This window comes from Solea solea, chromosome 19 (genome assembly GCF_958295425.1).
Source record: "Solea solea chromosome 19, fSolSol10.1, whole genome shotgun sequence".
Taxonomy (NCBI): domain Eukaryota; kingdom Metazoa; phylum Chordata; class Actinopteri; order Pleuronectiformes; family Soleidae; genus Solea; species Solea solea.
The window spans coordinates 6,140,909-6,160,735 of NC_081152.1; the positions used below are offsets into that span (position 1 = coordinate 6,140,909).

General features: G+C 39.9%; 2 protein-coding genes across 5 annotated transcripts; both read right to left on the reverse strand.

The window, feature by feature from the left end:
- Positions 1–903: 903 nt before the first annotated feature.
- c19h2orf42 (chromosome 19 C2orf42 homolog) lies at positions 904–7,424 on the reverse strand. The gene is made up of 8 exons (XM_058616563.1): positions 7,326–7,424; positions 5,227–6,368; positions 4,553–4,672; positions 3,971–4,075; positions 3,598–3,705; positions 3,287–3,387; positions 2,804–2,966; positions 904–2,107 (listed from the first exon to the last, which is right to left on the reverse strand). The coding sequence occupies exons 2-8, from the start codon at positions 6,347–6,349 to the stop codon at positions 1,914–1,916; spliced, it is 1,914 nt and encodes a 637-aa protein (XP_058472546.1). The 5' UTR covers positions 6,350–6,368; positions 7,326–7,424; the 3' UTR covers positions 904–1,913.
- A 959-nt stretch (positions 7,425–8,383) lies between these two features.
- Positions 8,384–19,360, reverse strand: tia1 (TIA1 cytotoxic granule-associated RNA binding protein). Of its 4 annotated transcripts, none has more exons than XM_058617799.1 (12): positions 19,152–19,360; positions 16,719–16,815; positions 15,962–16,060; positions 14,147–14,201; positions 13,940–14,027; positions 13,558–13,633; positions 13,307–13,412; positions 12,083–12,181; positions 11,593–11,677; positions 11,370–11,493; positions 11,043–11,188; positions 8,384–10,427 (listed from the first exon to the last, which is right to left on the reverse strand). In XM_058617799.1, exons 1-12 carry the CDS (start codon positions 19,175–19,177, stop codon positions 10,289–10,291), a joined length of 1,140 nt encoding a protein of 379 aa, XP_058473782.1. In that variant the 5' UTR covers positions 19,178–19,360; the 3' UTR covers positions 8,384–10,288. The 4 variants fall into 4 exon arrangements, with proteins under 4 accessions (XP_058473782.1, XP_058473780.1, XP_058473779.1 ...); XM_058617797.1 differs by having other exon boundaries at positions 11,043–11,191; XM_058617796.1 differs by having other exon boundaries at positions 11,355–11,493.
- Positions 19,361–19,827: the final 467 nt, after the last annotated feature.

Below are 19,827 nucleotides of genomic sequence, written 5' to 3' on the forward strand. Positions count from 1 at the left end.
CAACTGGGAGAACACGTTTGTCCAAGAGCTACATTTAAGCCGTATAATGTTAGCGCTAAATGCATAAATGTGATTTGATTGGCTGACGCGAGCTGGCACAAGCACGCACTTGTGCCACAAAGTTATTCAACCACGCAATGCAAGCAAAGTGAAGTTTCAGTCGTCGACGCCACCAACACCACCTCAGAAAACCTCGCTCTAAAATCTCAACGAGAAATACTTAAAGCAGAATGTCACTGTACAACTTTCCAGCACGAACACGCTTCCCTCTCTCCTCACTTGCAGTCCTCCTCCCCTTTCACTCAGGCCTCTGCTGTCTCTGCCTGTAACACATCTTTCAAGTGACGGAGGAATCTCCCCGTCAAAATGTGCTTGCTATTCCTTCCAGGAGAGGATTGATGTGCCTCCCCGTCTCTGTGACTGACAGAGCATAAAAACAGCTAAATGCATGGCTCAGAGCTGGCTGGCAGCCGGGCTCTGTGCGCAGGCAGCGGCTGCACTCACACTGATGTCCTGGGGGCCTGTGAGAGATGAACGAAGGCCGGGGGCTGGCACTGTTCTCGTACGCCTACACCCCTGATGTAGAGACACACAGCGCGGGCTTCTATTCTGAGCCGTGCATGTAATTTGGCGGGACGTTTCAGTGGAATTAACTTGTAATCTTAATTAATTCATGAACATTTGGACACATTTTGGAATCACGTCCAATGTCTCCAATGATAGATGTCACAGCACGTGTTCAATTCCTGCTTTGTGATGCCCAGAAGGGAGGAAGACTGATCCAGACAAATTAAGAAATGCAGTCATAAACCTAATTTTATTCCATATTAGGACATTTTGTAACACAAAAACAGAGCACAATGATATACAGGTTACACCAGTATCAGTCCTATTCTCAGTGATTCCATTTGCCCTACTTGTTTGCTTGCAACTCTTTGTTAGGCCACTCTCCGCTTTAGGCAAGCTTATGTCTCCACCTGCTGGTGACATTCAGTATCTCACCATAAGAATTCAGAACTGTTTTATGCAGCAGGAATTACATCAATAGATGTATATCTATGTATAATTTAATCATGTAAAACTAATCTAGAGTACCTTGGGGTTTTTTTTATAGTCAAAATGATTTTTCCTGTACAGTATATCATTAAAATATGTAGATAGTTTATTGCAAATGCTTCATTAACCCCTTAAATGTTAATATTTGGTCAAATGTTTCGACAATTCGAGAAAAGGAAAATGTATTTTTAGTTGAGAAACTGTTAAATATGACAATATACACTGTTCTGTATGCGGTGTTTGTTTTAGTTTTTGTCTGTTTTATGAGCTTTTCATGTTTGTTTAAGTTGAGAGAAAGATTTGGATGGTTATAAGGCAAATATTTAGGTAGCATTTCAATGTAAAATATTCTTTCCAGCACTGCAAAATAAAGAGACATCTTCATCCTTTCAATGTTTTCTTTATTTTCTCTATTGTTTGCATCAAAACAAGAGGGACTAAAAAAAAACATACAAACATACATATTTTCACACATTTAGGGAACGTTAACAAATGGGATCAGTAACTTCATGTAACTTCATGTACATTTGTGTACATCTTCAAACGCTCCAGACTCCGGTGTGTGTGATCTGTCTTAGACAAACATGTTCTGTTAATGAACTATAAAAAAAATAAAACATTTGCAAAATCTATATACAGAGTGTGCATATCTGTCGTAAAATAAGAACCTCACAACAAAAACAAATACTGTCGTTAATGGACTCTAAAATTGATTATCCATACGTTGCATATTGTAACACAAATACATGTGTGAGACATTAACTCTTTATGTCAATGACAAAGTGACTGCAGCCGGACAGACTGGAGGACCGTTAGTCGACCACCTGCAGGACGTCAACAGCCTTGATGTGCTTGGACTAGGTGGAGTCGGCCTTGTTACGACCCCCTTTCTCTGCTGCACTCGTTTTTTCACAGTAGTCTTGCTGACCGCTCTTTTGGTGACCAAACTCAAAGCCGATCCTGAGTTCTCCCATCTGACAGCGGGGGAGAACGTCCGGGATCCACTCGATCACAAACGGACTGGCCTCCTTCTGCTCGGGCGTGCCGGGTCCTGGCGGACACACAGTGTGTAGATGTGTGAAAACTGAGTCTCGTATCACCTCATTTTGAAAATGTGTGAAAATGTGCGATCTTAAGGTCGCGCAGGAAGTGAAGATCAGAGACGGAGCTAATTTCCAAAAGGATGGGTGTGATTTAGTTTTCTCCAGGTTCTCCGGTTTCCTCCCGCAGTCCAAAAACATGTAGATTTAGGGATTAGGCAAATTGGACAATCTAAGGTTGTTTTCACACCAAATAGTCTGCTAGACTCAGCCGGTCAGAGTTTGCTTTCACACTTTTTGAATAACGTAATCCACTCCTTGCCTGAGGAGCTGCATCAAGAATGACTAATTATTACTATTTATTATTAATTGAAGGAGAAGACAAGAAAACTCACTCATCTATTGGTTAATGCAGGGCAACTTGTTTCCTCCACATGAAATCGGTCTTGGGTTTGTTTTTATGCGAACATACGACATACGCACTGCAACAATAGGCTCAGACATTTCTCCCGGCTATCGTTCTACACGCACGTATGTTTTGGTTGCGTTTACCCACAACACCCTGCATTGAAGTCCAGGATAAAGTGGTAGAGGATTGATGGAAGGATGGATGGTGTATCGATAAATGTATCGTTAAGGAATCAGTATCAAAGTCCAGATATCAATATCATATTTTGAATCAATGCTCAGCCTTAACTGACACTCACCGACTTTGAGGAAGGTGCGGAATTCCATCGGTCGTATCGTCTGCGGCCGGTCGGTCCTGTATCCCTCTGGTAACTCTGGTTCAGGCGGAGGGTCGGGGCAGCGGAAACATGAATAAGATCCATCCATGTTTTTGACGAAACTCTGATGGAGCTCCAGAGGAAGCTGTGTACGGACGGAGAGGTGGAGAGTTTTATTGGCTAACTGGGTAATTACAGGAATCATTCTCTAATAAAGCTTCAACACAGGCAGGGCTGTATGTAGCTTAAATCCAGAGCCTTTTGCTGAAGTTTATTGCCCTCGATTCAATTTTGTATAAAAGTAGATGAACACTAATACATGAATCAACTTACATCTTTGACAGCTTTATCAAACAAGAAAATTATCATTCAGCTATAAATGTCGTTGGCAAGTAGAGGGTTTTATAAAGGACACGTCGCTTCATTCTCAGTGATCGTTCTCAGTGTGAGGTAAAGTGTGTTTACCTCTGGAGTGTCAAAGATGCGTTTGACCTGCATGAGGTTGGTGATGTGCCAGGTGTACTTGGAGAAAGAGCTGACAGGAAGTCCATCGTTCCTCACAAACGCTGACGTCCACAGGAAGAGACACAGAGGATCCACATTTATCAGAATATAAAGAGATTTATTTAAGATCAGTGGTTCACAACATAGGGGACAGGTCTCTTTAAAGATTCATAGGATAAATATGAGCAGTCAGGAAAGGATTTTCAGGTAGACAAATGTAGAAAAACCTAAGAAAATCTACTGATCATAACTTAGTGACTATATTTCCACACCTGTTGTAAAGTTTGGCAGCCTCCTCTTCTTTGATCCGAGGGACAGACGATGCTGCAGCGCGTTAAAGAAGTCTTGGGGGACGTGGTACACGAGAGGCTGTGGTTTCCCTGATGGGCAAACATGGACGACACACTGTTAAATTTGATTTCACATTAGATGAGAAGGATTATTCCACTTTATATACATATATATACACATATATATGTATATAAAGTAAATATACATATGTATATATATATATATATATATATATATATATATATATATACATATATATAAAGTAAATATATATATATATTGCTCCTTATTGTAGCAATCCTCTCTTCTTATCCTCTCTTCTCTTCTTATATTCTTATATAGCCTTAGCTTTACCATCACACTGGTAGTGCATCATCTGGTGGATCCTCTCTGTGACGCTTGCCAGCCACTGTTGGAAACCCAACGTCACTGTGTGCTCGTCCACTGCCTGTGTCCCACCTGGAACAGAAACACACACACACACGACACGATCAAACATCTGCAAAGTCTCATTCACCTCTGTAACAGTTCCGTTACAGAGGTGTGTATGTGCTCTAATACACGTGTCAATCACACTTTTATTAAAACAGTGAATGAGAGTTAGTGCTGTGGGACCAGACGTCTGAGATAGTGTATTGCTCTTTGACAAAGTGGTTTTTATGCAGCAGCAACACAAGGAGGAAAAGAGAGGGAATGAACATGTGGGACAGAGAAGTATTCATTGCCTCCAGTTCACCAGCACCAAGTATTCCTCCAGCCCAGAGGCAGAGATCACTGAGGAGACTCCACCACAGGCAGGAAATTAAAAGAGCAACAACAGAAGCAGAAGGAAGGAAAACGGAAGCTTCAAACAAACATGCAGAGCAGAAATGGCATACATTAATAAGTGAGCATGCTTTTTATCAAGTCTCTCAGTAGGCATCATGATGAAAGTACCAGAAAGGGATTCATCTTGACGAAGTTTCTTTGCTTTATGAAGAGAGTTGGCTGGTTCGGCCTGATGCAAAGTCTTATCGCTGTGACCGGTTAGAACAGTGGAAGCAGCCGTCTGCTCAACTGAGTGAGAGGAGAAACACACAGTGACACAAACAATACTCAACAGTAGTGAATTAAAGGAGCCATTTCATGCCACAGTTGTTATTGCTTTCTTGCCAAGGCGACAAGATTATTATCTTATCTTAGCACAAAGACTGGAAAACACCCTTGACACTTCAATTTATCATCACACTCTCTCATAATCTTCAACCTAGGTGTTCCTCTGAATAATTGAATAGCTAAGGATTATGAGCATGGAGAATTTAGGTTCTTTTTTGTCCTATAGAATATTTCGCAGTAGCACAACTAAATCAGTGACATCTGTAGAGATTGTGGCTCCATGAAGTGTAAGAATGAGTAGTATGCAAAACGCTCACTCTTTCTTTCTCTATTCAATTTCTGCAACTAAGTCTTGCTAAATGTTACGCACTGGACCTTTAACAGATACTGTCTTTATCCAGATAAAGATCATTTAATTTATCCACAGCAAGCAGGGTTTCCAGCATGAACACAAATAAGAATGTTTCCCAAAATGATTATTCTCTTAAACGGTTTGACGTTGACAGTGAACATACCACTGGGCGTGTAGCCGATGAACGGAGCGAACTCAGAGGCCAACTTCTCGTCACTCGCAAAAGCGCACACGCAGGCGTAGAAGTGGAGGCAGGGCTGTGGCGCCGTCGAGCTGGTGGATGAGTGAAAGCCGGCGACTCCACCTGTTCCATCAACACCTGGTTTGTTTCTTCTGCTGATGCTGACCTGGCAGGCACAGTGGAAGATGCCGTGCTGCTGCTGCTGCTGCATCTCTCTGCCTCTTTTCTCACTCTTTAAAGCCTCAGACAGTCCACCCGCACCAACAGAGAGATGCAGAAGCCCCAGAGGATGCTGGGAATCTGTGTGACACTTCACCACCAGCGTGTCCTTCGAAACGCGCTGCACCAGCGGTCCTGGAGACTCCGTGGCCAGCCTCCACAGCTCCTCCCTGGCCTGGATGGAGGCCTGCAGACCCTCAAGGACGGAGCTCTTCAGGGTGAGCGGTGTTGCGCTGCTCTGACACTCAATGGCTTGTTTGATGTGGACGCAGAGACTGTCAGAGGACTGTTTGGAGCTGGTCACCGACGCGTCTGCCTCACCCTGGTTCGACCGCTGACCCTGTTTGCAAGAAGGCAAAAAGCAGCGGCCGAGGTTGATCCGGGTCAGCAGGGTGGCGCCGTCACCGGTTGCGATAGCAGTGTCTGTTGGGACGAGCTCAACAAAGCCCAGCTGTGTAGCTGTGGAACCTCTTCCTCTGTGGCACACCGAAAACACCTGAACTCCTCCCCCTGAGCCACCGCCCAGGACGCCTCCTCCCTCGTGCTCTTTCCCGTCTCTCTCCTCACTGTCTATTATCACTTTCACCACCTCCACCGCACATTTCTTTCTGTTTCTACCTGCTGCCGAGGCATTTCTGAGGGACACGCCGCAGGCCTTGTTCTTGCAGCTGAGCCCCCGGGTGCCATTGTAGACACCACACTGGGGACACCTACGAATGCCCCGCAGGGTGGCCCTGCCCAGGTTGGAGAGGAAGGCAGGAGTCATGGATGTGGTCTTTCTGCATTCTCGCTGCTTTGAGGCCAAGTTGGCCTGAGTGGTCAGAGTCTGTGGCATGGAGGCTGAGACCAGGCTCGGTGAGGAGGACATCATTACTTCTGTCTCCATTTTGGGTCTGAGAGATTAACTGGAAGAGAGGGGAATCAAAAGAAGGAAAAAGGAAAGATGAAATTAAGGTGGCAGGAGTGATTTGATGTCTAATTCTAATGAGATAATATATCATCATTATTATTATTATTATTATTATTATCATTATTATTATTATTTAATCACTGTTTAATCAAGACCTGAAGTCATGACTGGATTGTTTACAAGTCAGAAATATTCTGATTTGTCCTCATTCGTGATGGAAGAAGTGTTTAGATCATTAACTACAATAACAGTAGGAATTATAAGTATAATAGAAATGTCTTAACACTCCATTACAAGTACAGGTCCTACAGTATTAGTATTAGTATTCATGTACAACTTAAAAACATGTACTGGGTTGAGTGTTTCATATTCCTTTGCCATATATGATATTGTTTATGAGACAAAACAATATTCGTTATCAAGTAATATGCTATGGCGTTTCATAGTGAATTCATATCATTCATTTATTTATTGAGAAAATAAGCTGCAGATTCTTGCAAAATGAAAATAACAATTACTTGTAGCTGTGCTGTGTATTATTCTCTAATAATATATATAATGAAGAAATAATTGCTGTTGAACGTTTAGTCAAAAGTGATGACGTTATTATAGCTGTGGAAAAAAAAATGTAGTGTGGTATAAAGCACAATATTTCAGTGTGACATGCTAAAATGTACAAGTGTATTTAATTTACGTATCATGAAGAGGAACTACTGCACTTCAGCGTGTTATTGCTGAATTGTTTATTAATATCATAAATTAAAGTTAGAAAACATTATTTTTTTAAAAAAATATGCCAATAACGTGGTTCAACTTAAATTAAAACCCACACAGTTTTGCTGTCAGTGGTTAAAACGACATCCCTCTGACGTCGCACGCGCAGGTTTTCAACACACAACCTACTGCGCATCTGTGTGTGAGTGTGTTTTTAAAAATCATACGTTCAAACTACCTGTGCTCTGCTGCCGTCTGGCCTCCAAAAACCGCCTCAACCGTCGCCATTCCTCCTTACATCCCGACAACTGCATTGCGCCTGTAACGACAGTGCCCATTGGCCGGACAAGACCACGTGACACGGGGGCTGAAGCACACGTGGTTTGGAGGGGAGGGAGCAGGGGGCGGGACGCGGGAGAGGACCGTGAAGGCCTCATGGGAGCTGTAGTTTTACATACGCTGACGCCAGTTTTTTTTCATTTTAATTTGGAATATCAAAGTCTCCGGCTATTCACAGCGTTTTTTATATTTTAATTTGGAATATCAAAGTCTCCGGCTATAAGATAATAGTAAGTAGTGATTTTTTTTAATGTTATGTATATAAATAGTGTAATTTAAAATGTTGTGGATGTGAGATTTTTTGCCCTTTTAATCCAACCTAAACCAGATTTTAATGTACCCTCCATTTTCCAGCAGATGCTGGATACATATTATGGTTGTGTCTATTGATCTCTCATGAATTGATTTCATCTCAGCTTGTAGGACACATAATAACAGACCATGTTGCTCCTTGACATGATAACAGAACCTGAATGAAGTGGATCCTGCTCCTGAATTCAACATTCTCACACACTCTTAATCTGCATCTGATCGGAGCTGCACACTGTACATTCCAGAGTGCAAGTATTTAGACTTTTTTTCTTATTATTGTAATTTATACTTTATCATGCATTAGTCAAGTAGTCAAATTAAAAAATTATAAATGTTTTGGGGGGGGTTTTAAACCTCAATTTCATCAACAACTTTGTGGTGAAAGATACAAGATTACTGGCAATTATGTTTACCATGTATAATAATACCTTCTTCATCACCAAATATTCTGTGACTCAAACTTTAAACTGAATAGCACACATCTGACATCACACTAAGTCTCTGGTAACTGTGCCAAGCATCTTTCTATCATCACGTTCACCAGTTGCACCAACATTGTTACCAAACACATTGGACACAATGCTCTGTAAACAAAATCACACCAACTGTCAAATTCCACCTGGTTTTAAACATCAGATGCAAACATTGTAAATGTGAGCTGTTTGAAGCATCAGCATTTTTAATGGGACAAAGCAAAAACACAAACCATGTGACTGAAGCATCAACACAAACTGCCCTTTGCCAAAACATAGGTTGAAAACATTCGTAGGCATCGCCTCCTCTCACATGATTATTACTTTTTTTTTTTTTTGGTTAAATTAAAAGTAATTCATTGATAAGGCAACACAATGGATTTTCTCTACTACATTAAAAAGAACGGTGGCCTCAGTGCAAAAATCTGATTCTTGTGAGGTTTCTCTACAAAAACAATCGTCATTTAGGTTTGAAAGTAGAATAACTTAAATGATGCATTACTTATTAGTCTAAAGGCGTTTGCATTGCATAGCAATGCTGCTTGTCCTCCAAGCGTCTGGAAGAATCAGATGTTGCACTGTCTCTACTGTACACAGACCAGCACTGGACAGGGATGCTACTGTCAAACAGCTGTTTGTGGAATCCATTTCCCCAACCAGAAGCAAGCACGCTTCCTTTTATTAACATGTTGTCTTTATACAGATTCAGTACAATTGAACAGACTGTTTGGTTATTTACATAAAAACAGACTTCCAAATGAAATTACAAAAGAAGGTGGAATGCAAAAACATAAAAAACCCTAGTATTTCAAATTATGTGAAAAGATAACCTTAAGTATTTGTGCAATAGTTGTCTGCCTAAAGTAAGGTAAGAGTGGCAGTAGTCCCTGCAATTGGTTTATTTGAGATATTGAAAATCTAATTCAAAAATAAGGTTGACAGTTGACAGCCACTTAGTGTTTTATAAACAAACATAAAAGGTTTCACATCTCACATGGTGTCACTGCAACATTTCTTTATAAGACAGTCCTGAAATGAAACAACAACAAAAGAAAGAAGCTTTTATACAATGTCATCAATTTGCTCAAAACAAAAAGGGGGAAGAGAATGATGCTTTGTCGATTATAGCTGTAGCAAAAAAAAAAGAAAAGAAAAAAACACGGTGGTGCAGTCCTTTCTGTCTCAGGGGAAGATGAACTGGACGTTGTCTTGTGTGTAAAAGCATCAGTTCATGCACACACATAAGCACACACACACACATTTCATATCCTCAGACTGGACTCTCAGTCTGTTCAGTCCGTTTCAGGGAGATGACGTGAAGGAGAGCTGAAAATCTACTTGTTTTGTTTCTTTGTGGCGTCTGCTTTCCCTAACCCTGCCTGTCTCTACTCAGTGATTCCCTACGTTTCACAGAATGACTTTACAACAACCTGAGAACTTCCTTGGACTTGAGTTTCACGTTAGTAACAGGTGGTTCAATCGAGGTTCCAAATGAGAATGAAGTTTTATTTTAAATTACACTCCTCACTTGACTCATCTTTGTGACTTTGTTGTATTTGTTGTAGTTGTTGACTGTGGACTGTAGAGTATTTTGTGTGGCAAAGTTGTTTGTCTCTCCTCCCTGCATGATTGTTAAACACTGGTATTAATCTCTGCCCTTGCTCTTTGGCTCTGATGGGGCTGAATACAAACTACACCTGCTGTTTGTTTTACTATCAATTTCCTTTGCCAATATTTTTTTTTAAATTAATTCATGGCTGTGACAGAAGAAATGTTGCTGTTGTATAATTTACATTTGCACCAAATAATAAAATGGGCCCAGGGACACACAAAAGCTGTTCTGACAGTGTGTAAGTGTTCTGGCGTGGAGAGTTTTCATTACACAGTTGCAGATTTGGGCAGTGGGCGAAGATTATGGGCTGGTCAGGCTGATATAAAAATGGTGCACCAGCCAGCCTAACAGAGAATAATATTTGTGTGGTAACAGAGAGAGAGCACATCTAATGCACTTCTTCCCCAGCAGAGTATCATCCTTGAGACCTCAGAGGCTTAGAACGAGGGCTACGGTGATCGGTGATCAGTGGGTGTGGTAGCCGGCGGCGCTCATGCCAGCCTGGTTGGTCAGCATCGTTCCGTTGACTCCCTGCCCGGGCTCCACCATGCCACCGTTGCTCATGGCTCCCACTCCTGTCCATCCGGCACCAGCATGTAAATGACTGTAAGAGCAGACGGAAATACAAAGTTAAACAGAATGGAGGGTTTCAAACTGAAGTTTGTCAATCGCTCTAAGTGATTTTACATCACAGCAAACAGGAAGTTCTTAATGCACTGCTGCCTCCATCAGTTCATTCAAATGTGTTGTCTTCAGTGTTTGAAATCCTGTTTGGATTTATGTAAGTGACCCAAATATACCGAACTATACAGCAGTAAGCCACCCTAACCCTTTGGTTAGTCAGCATTTCATCAAATATAGTGATTTGAACTGGTTTCAATGTGCACATTTTTGGGCGTAAGGTGTGTTAGTGTGAGTATTTTAGTTATATTAGTAGTTTACAATAGACTAAAAATAAAAAAAATAAAAAATGCATAGCCTGGCATACATTTTTAAGGTGTATTTAAGGGAGTGGATTGGTTAGGTGTTTTCCATTCAGATTATTATTATACTTCCTCTTGCACTCGCTCCTCTTTGAGTACTGAAGCTTCCAAGTTTTTTTTTCTTCTTACCTTTCACATGATATAACAGTTAAGCTTCTGTGCTAGTTGTTGTCTAATTGATCAGCTGCGTGCTTCAGGCAGAAGCTTAAGATAAAGCACACTCCTCTGGTACTCACTTGTAGCCCTGCTGATCCCAGGTCTGTCCATAGACTCCGTAGCTCGGCACCTGCCATCCATTGGGCACATACTGGCCAATCTGCTGCGTGTTACTGTACCACTGACCCCACTGACTGTAGGGCTGTGCTGCGAAGCTCACTGTGTTCTGCTGACATTCAGAATAGTATTTTAAGAGGGAGAATATCAAGTGACAGCAGCATCACACAACTGTAAATTTAGGGCTTTGCGGTCAAGTAAACATGCACTTTAACAGCCCATTAGCAGGCGTTTGACATCCATTACATTGTGTTGGAGATGATCCTTGTTCATACCTGTGGCATATGTACCTGCTGAATGGGGCTGACCATGTCTGCTGTTTCTTTGCCCCAGTAACACTTAACAATATAACCCTCTATGGACGTGCCATTGACGGAAACAATGGCGTGAGCTGCCGCTTCATGGGAGTTGAACCTTCACACACACACACACAGAGAAGAGTACAGAAATTAGATTGCGATACATCACGTCATATGATATTATGTAACACTGTCATTCCAAAAGTCATCTCACCTCACAAATGAGTAGCCTTTGTCTGGGAAAACACGGATCTCCATTATTTGGCCAAAGGGTGAGAAGGTCTGCCTCATGATTTGCTCTGTGAACAAAAAGAAAAGGGTTTATGTTATGTATTGTGTTCATATTGTGTATGTAAACGCAGCGTTCTGGCGACAATGGAAAAGTATGTGCATAGCAGTCTGTGAGGTCAAGTTATGAAACGGTTTGGCGCTGGAGCTAAAAACAAAGTACAAACAAAAGCTGAAAAAGATTTGTAGATATCATAGTATAGTCATTATATATGGACGCACACATACACAGGGTATGTGTGGGATATATGTGTGTGTTTTTCGGTCCTTTTGTCTTTCTATCGTTTGCATATTTTCATATATGTGTTTTTATTTTACTTAAATAAAATAATTCATTTACATTCACATCACTTCATTTGCAAGCAAACCTCCCTATGCCACCGCTTCATCTCACTGATAGGAAATCCATGACTCACCTGTAAGACCTGTTGTGACTCCACCACAATACACGGTGCAGTTGCTGGGGCTGGACTGACCCACCACCTCATCAAAAGACAGCTGCTTGGTATTAGTTGCTACAAAAAAAAGAGACAGTTTATATTTAACCGCCATAAGTTGACAGCATATGTTTTATGAACATGTTCAATGTTATTTCCTTAACTGTATGATAGTCAAAATGACTAAGTATGAAAGATACTATGAGAGCAAACCAGAGGGAATATTAAGGCCTAGAATTATTTACAGAGTGCATTTTTATGGCTTTCAAGTATGTAGATACCCTGACATGACTGACAGGCACACAAGTAAACAACTCTTAGTATATGATATTACATATAAATGAATAGACAGCTGTTGATCAATGGTGCTTTTTCTTGGTTCTTGTAGACAGTGATAAGAAAATCACAGCAATTACAGCAAACAATCAAGTGGAAAATGCAGTTCTTGACCCAAGTTCATCGCCAGCATTTGATGCATGTGACTGAAACACTGACATATACTTTATATTATCCATTCAAGGCAAAAAAAAGCTTGATCACAGGGTGTTTGATTCCTCAGAACAACGCTTGTCTTTGCATGCAAGTATTTATACTCCAAAACTAAATCATGTATTGATGCGTCAAATATGCAATCATTCTTTTATAAAGGAATAAAATGCATGTGACCAACACAAACTAAAACTTGAGCATTTACACAGTTTATACATTTATTGTTAATAGTGCTATGACAAATCAATGGATAATGTCTGTAAAATTGCCAGTCAACAAAAGCAATCACTCTATTCTATTCCCTGCCTCAATAAATTACAGCGAGGCAGTGTTTACAAAACACAATAAAATGGAATTGTATTGACGCTGGTGATCTTTTCCCCCCCGTGGCAGTCGAATGTCTGCTGTGAATCTGTTGTTGTGCACAAGGCACAGTGGTGTGATGGACTGATATTTGCTGCATTCTGCAGTCTCACCTTTAGATGTCACTGATTCTCACGCTTACAACACTTGAACGTTGTTTTAAAAATTTAAAAAAGAAAAACATTCCAAAAATAAACATATTTAGTGTATGGCAGTGGGTAAAATGTTAAGGACATAAACCAACCTTGAACTGATGCATTCATAATGTGTGTGTATGCCTATGGTGCACCACTGAGAGCTGCCTGAAGCAAAGGCCACTGTTCAATCTAAATGTAATTACAGCGGACTTACTTTCATTCGTAGTTTTAGGAGCAGGCTTCCTTGTGGCCCAGTTGGTCCTGATCTGCCTGCCTCCCAGCCACTGCCCTCCCATCTGCTGTATGGCATTCTCTGCATCCTGATTACACAGACAAGGGAAACACAGTACATACTCTTGAGTCACTGACGTTAAATTCAAAGCATGTCACTGTGAACTCAACACACAAAGAACCTGCTAATGTTTTCTTAGTCCTCTAACCCACAAGCACTACAGACACACTTACCCATTTGTTGAAGAAGGACACAAAGCCATAGCCTTTAGATTTACCTGTGGCCATGTCTTTCACCACTCGACAATCCCTGTAGACAAATATGACACACCGTTTGTCAAGAAATGCACAAACTCAATGACATTTCATCTTGTTTGTTTTTTACATACGTACATATACACATTGCAGGTGAATAAAGGTTAATAACAATTAAATAATACTAATATATGTGTATTTCAAAGCCTGATATTAATTATTCCTTGTTGCTACAGAGAAAAATCTGCGCTAAAATTCCACAATGTAAAAAAGACATAATTATAAAGACCAATAATAATAATAATAATGATAATAATAATAATAATAATAATAATAATAATAATGGTGAGAATTAACTCACGATATTTTCCCAAAAGGAGCAAAGGCTGCTCTTATGTCATCCGTGGTAATCTCGGGACTTAGATCTCCAACAAAAACATGGAAGTGACCTAAAAACACAGTGTGAGGGAACTGTTTTACTTACAATTTAATGGGACAATGCACCTTCTGACGGGCAGGTTTTGTTTCCCGAGAGGAGTTTTTATTACTACTGCGATGTGCTACTTACTGCTTGTGTCTTTCTTTTGGCTGGTCGGCGTCGTGGCCCAGTTGACCTTGACCTCCTGTAAGAAAGACAGATGTAGAGAGCAGGGAAGAAGACAAAGGTAAGATGGAGCACATGCTTGCAGAAGGGAGGAAGGTGATTTTTTTTGTGATTAGAGGTCTTGTCACACCACTTTTACTTAGGTCATACTTTGTGATTGAGAGCTTTTTAAATTAGGTGGTCTGCTCTGTGAATGCCACAGTTGGGTTGTTAAAGCCACTACTACATATTGATCATTGTCTAATTTACATACCTTTGCATTAATTAATGAAACAGTAAAACACAGTGGAGAATATCAAGGGATATCAAGATTTCACCTTCATAATCAGGAACATTTCACTCTCAGTCTAGTAAAAATTTGGAGTAAAACTGAAGGAAGTAAGGTCCAAATAACAAGGGACTTACAAACAAGTGATTTATACGAACTTGTTATACTCCTCAAATGGTCCTTCAATACCTGTTGAGGATAAAATATTTTCAACTGAATGTTTTTTTCTCAGAGTTGCTCTTATGTGGAGTTTATGTGGAAATAACTTTGCAAAAGTACACACAGCAATAAAGATGTAGGGGGAGAGAGAGGAGCAGCACGTTAAGTAAATCAATGAATCTTACATGTAGCATGATTAACACAGCACGGCCACGTTATATTAGGTCATACACAGATGGCAAATTCACTCAAGGAGAATCCTCAAAAACATCAGAATGGAGCATGAAGTGACAATGAAAATCAATCCAAACAAATGGCACTTTATTTATACCTGTGTAAACACACCTATACTGATTATAATAAGTAATATAATAAGTTCAAAAACCCTGCCTGTAAAGCTCATTACTGTTGAGTATTTGTTGAAACTGTGTGCAGTGAGAAAAATAGCAAACATTTTAATCGGTTAGCATTAGTAGCAGTTTATTAGGGCACCTGGCAAAAAACAAAACTAGTGTTTAACAGTCAATTAATCAGCATCTCTGTGAAACCCAACAAACATTACAACATTCATAAATGTGGGATTTAATAGAGGACAAAATTTGTTTTTGCTGGGTGTACCTAATTTACTGGCAGCTGAATATATAATTTAGTAGTCACAACTGACATTAATGTATCACGACATTTAAATTAACTCTGGCTTATGAAAGTACCTCCACAATCTTACTGCTCTGGCCGATACAATCAATTATTAAAAATTAGGTTTTGAGGCAAAGGGGATTTTACTGGCTGCAGTGTCTTAGGTGGGCAATGTTTTAGTTTTCTGTGATCTTTAACTAAATATTTGTACACCGAAAATAATGCCATAGCCACGTTTGTTTATTTACCTCTACATGCGCCTGTCATTGTGTGCATGACAGAATTGTTCAGTGCAAAACACACGGATGAGTTTAAATAAAATGGAGTCAATGCTAATAATACAAAGTCTTATCTTTTCAAGAGAAAAACAAAGACACTTGACACATGATCTTACTCTCCCGCAGCTCTCAATGTGAGGCAAATCACCACAGGCAGAATACAATACTGACTTGATGTGTGAATATTTTAATGCAGGGGAAAAAAAACTCACTGTATTGTGTGTTGGGATTTTATACTTTAAGAATTCTTCATAGACACCACTATTAGATTTCAGTGGTGTTCCCATAGGGGAATTAAACAAATTAAGTTAAGTGGGAAAGGGATGTAACATTAGTTAGATAAGGTTAATATAGACAAGTTTCTCCAGATGGTTCATTTTTAACCGTGCCCACCCAGCCTTGCCCTAGTTGACTCACCCAGGAGTTATGATAGCTTACCTTACACAGTATTTTCCGACCATTCATGGCTGCAATTGTGGCAGTGGCATGTCTATGCTCATAGAACTCCACAAAGCAGTACGGATCATGACCTGCTGTCTGAAGAGGACAAGAAACACAAAGTATGTCACTATTGGCTACTATACATGTCCATGACCTCATTTGGTATAAAAAGTAGTGGGAAACAAATGCGGGCTAGAACTGGCCATATTTATTACAAGGCTAGCAGAAAAGTACAACAGCGAAATAAACGTGTGCATGCCAAGTATATGACTATAAAAGTTGAATAAGACACCCACATGTCCCCCTCAATAACTACATTTAAGGGATCATTTTGAAATTCTTGTCCCATATGACTAAGAAATCATTAAAACTGATTAATTTTGGCTTGTGGACAAAATAAGATATTTAAGAGCACCATTTCCCAGTATGAGAAACACTGGTCAACATGTTCTCACATGTTGTGTGTGAAACAAGTACTCAACACTCAAGAAGATAATTGACAGATTAATCGATCATGAAAATAATTGTTAGTTGCAGTCCTATTTTGTGTACTTTATCTTCACAAAGAAAAAAGCATCTGTGCTGCTGGAAAAATGATTATGAATCAACAGGATGTTCATAAGAAGTAGCAAAAAAAGATTGCTTAGGCCCTTGGCCGAAAGCAAGGTGCATAACAATGAGCACTCTGAAGAACAAAGTTGTTGTAGAGGTTTAGCATTTTCTAAAGAAAGAAAAATTGAACAAGTGAACTCACATCTACTATCATTTTACAGCTCTTGCACGGTCCAATTTGGCCAAACAACTCTAAGATGAGGGCCTCTGTCACATCTCGGGACAGATTTCCCACATACCTAAACACAAACATAGGCAGAAAAAATACAACAAATTAGCAATTAATGATACAGTGATACAGACAGACTCTTAAATACATGGAAGCCTATGCAGAGCAGTCAGGCAGTGCAGGTCTTAGTGGTAGATGTGCTATAGTCGTCTAATCGAGTATGAGAAAATTCTATGTGATATTCTGATGATTCAATAATACTCCAATCAGCAAAAAAAATAATTTCTAGCATCTCAAATATCGGGTACTGAATACCGATGTTTCCTTTGTCACATTATAGTAAACTTAATGTCTTTGGATATGTACGGATGTAGCTATAATTACTCCTACAACTTAAGAAAAAGCATTTTTATAACCTATATTTACACAGATATGACAATTCAGACAGCTCCCCATCTACAGTATCTTCTCCATATAATATAACCAGCTTCTGGTGCTGTCCTTACCTGCTGCCTAAAGGAACCACAACTCTATTGTCATAAGAATAGACAAGAGTAGCCCTTGGTGGAGTGCATAGCTCTGCCAAGGCCAAACATGTGTTCAGGTATTAGGTTAAAAATTTAAAAGAAGAAGAGTAAAACTCTTAGTATGGGAAAACTGCTCTTTTAAGAAAGGCAATGATTACAAATAATAGATCTGCTCCTTGAACCACAACCTACTAATTTAACAGGTTCTTCCATGACTTGTATTCCACCCCTCCATGTTTGGTACAGATCAGTTAATTATAGTTATAGTTATTTTGGTCTTAATCATAAAATTAAACAGCAACTATTCTTGCATATTTTTTTTAAAGCAAAAGGTATTCAGTTTGTATGGTAGTTTGCAGCTCAGTAAATATGATTTGACATTTCTCTTCATCAAAATGACAGTATCTTTGAGTGCTAGACTACTGAACAGACCTAACAAGGCATTTTCACCTTAAAACAACATTTAAACATTTAAATTTGACAATAATAACAATGATAATAACCTTAGTTGTTAGGGTGTTAGCTGCAGCTCTATACTGAACATTACTTATATATAGAATTTCATTATTAGACCAGTGAGTGTACATCATGGACCATCAACTGGTGGCCCGCGGTCCAAATCCCACTCTCCCAAAGCTTCCAATCTGGCATGTGAAAAAAATATCTTGTGGTCTATGGTTAGGTGATTGAAGGAATAAGCTGCAGCAATGAAGGCTGCGCATATGTACACATTAACAACAATGGCCAGGATTACTTAATTCATTCATTTGTAGAAACCACCCTTTGAATAAATGTTAACCATGTGAATTGTGCCATGACAAAGCAATGAACAATGTTGACCATTTAGATTCAAAAATGGGGACAAGCTTGCCAGACTCATTTAGCATGAATAGTTTTACATGCTGTTCTTATTTGTGCATGCCCTTACATCACAATTGTTTTCTCAACAACAACAATATATATATATATACATATATATATATATACATACACATATAAAATATTAAAACTACAATTATACAATTTACATTTTGGCCTAAATCTGACACTTCGACATATATAGTTGGTGACCCCTGACCTACGGGCACCCATCAATTAACTCTATCTTTCAGGGTCAAATAAATGTTAATGTCTGAAGAAGACATTGGAATTACAGGCCAATTATATTAAACAATTCTATATGGAATAATAAGCCCCCCGAACATAGTGCGCAGATTTGATCGAGTATGGAAATCTCAGTTGCTGGCCTTGCTTCACCTCACAGCTGGCTTTAAATAGAATTTGGTTAACCTCATGCAGGTAATAAAAAATAAGCCCAACATTAGCGAGGTAACTAGTGGCACATGCGTCCTTAAGCCGGAGCAATAACATTTATTTCGTCAAATAAATAACATTGAGAAGGCGATGATACACCAAACTCAATTGAAACACTTATAGTTCAGTGTTTTACAGTGCATTGCTAGTCTTTGTCACATCTCTGCCGAGTTGTCCTTCCCTGGACGTACACAAAAAAACGGTATTTAACCCGCTTATAATAAAAAATAACACACGCGTTTATTTTCGGTAAACGAGCAATGAAAATACATGCGTTTTTGAGCTTTAGATTTTTCTGGAATTAGCCAGCTAGCGTTAAACCCTGTCGGGGTTGGATCGTTACCACTTGTGTGTTCAGTGTCACTTCCAAGTGTTGGCTTGTGTTAACCGAAGAACAACGTTAAACCGAGGGCTCCCTAAAATTGATTTAGGGCTTCAGCGTGTTTATGCAAGAGAAAATAACATTTTGAGAATCCCATTTGGTCTGAGAAACTAGCTACCGCTGCCCGTTATGTGACGAATACAAGTAGTTAGCTAGCGGCAACGCAGACACACGCTCACTTACAGGGTTTTGGGCTGGTCATCGTCCATTCTGTTGAACTTGCTGGCCGAAAACAAGTCGCAACCCTGAGAGCAAATCCACGACTGTCGCGGGCAGCTGCCTGTGACACCGTCAAGTAATATTATTGCGCAGTATGAACTGATTTTGCGCCGTTGTTGTCTCCACGGTGAACAATGGGGTAGCCGACAAAGATGGCGGAGTGACCGGGCCGACACAACATGCGCATGCGCAGTAGTTCTGCGAAGGCCACTTCTATGCAAAACACTGACCAGTAACCACTCAGTACTGCATTCAAACACACATTTGAGGCATTAATACTTTAGCTATTTCCATTCCATACACTTAGATGTGTAAAGGGTGTTTGGTTTTCAATGCTGTTGATATTGTTGGTATGATAACTTAATTTAGCAGCTAGTAGTGTAATAATAATAGCCATACAATACATTCTAATGCATTTTTACTGGCTTTTATTGGATTACATAAGCTTTTTGGATGGGTTTTTACCCCCAAAAGGATAAGGGGGTCCTCTGGCACATGACTGTATTATCCATCACAAAGATAAACAAAATAGATACTAGCATCATCTCCCAAATCGCTGACTGTCAGATAGGCCTCAGCATGCTTGGCTGTGATGGTTGGTAACACTGGGCTGCCCAAGTGTCTATTCTCCATTTCTGTA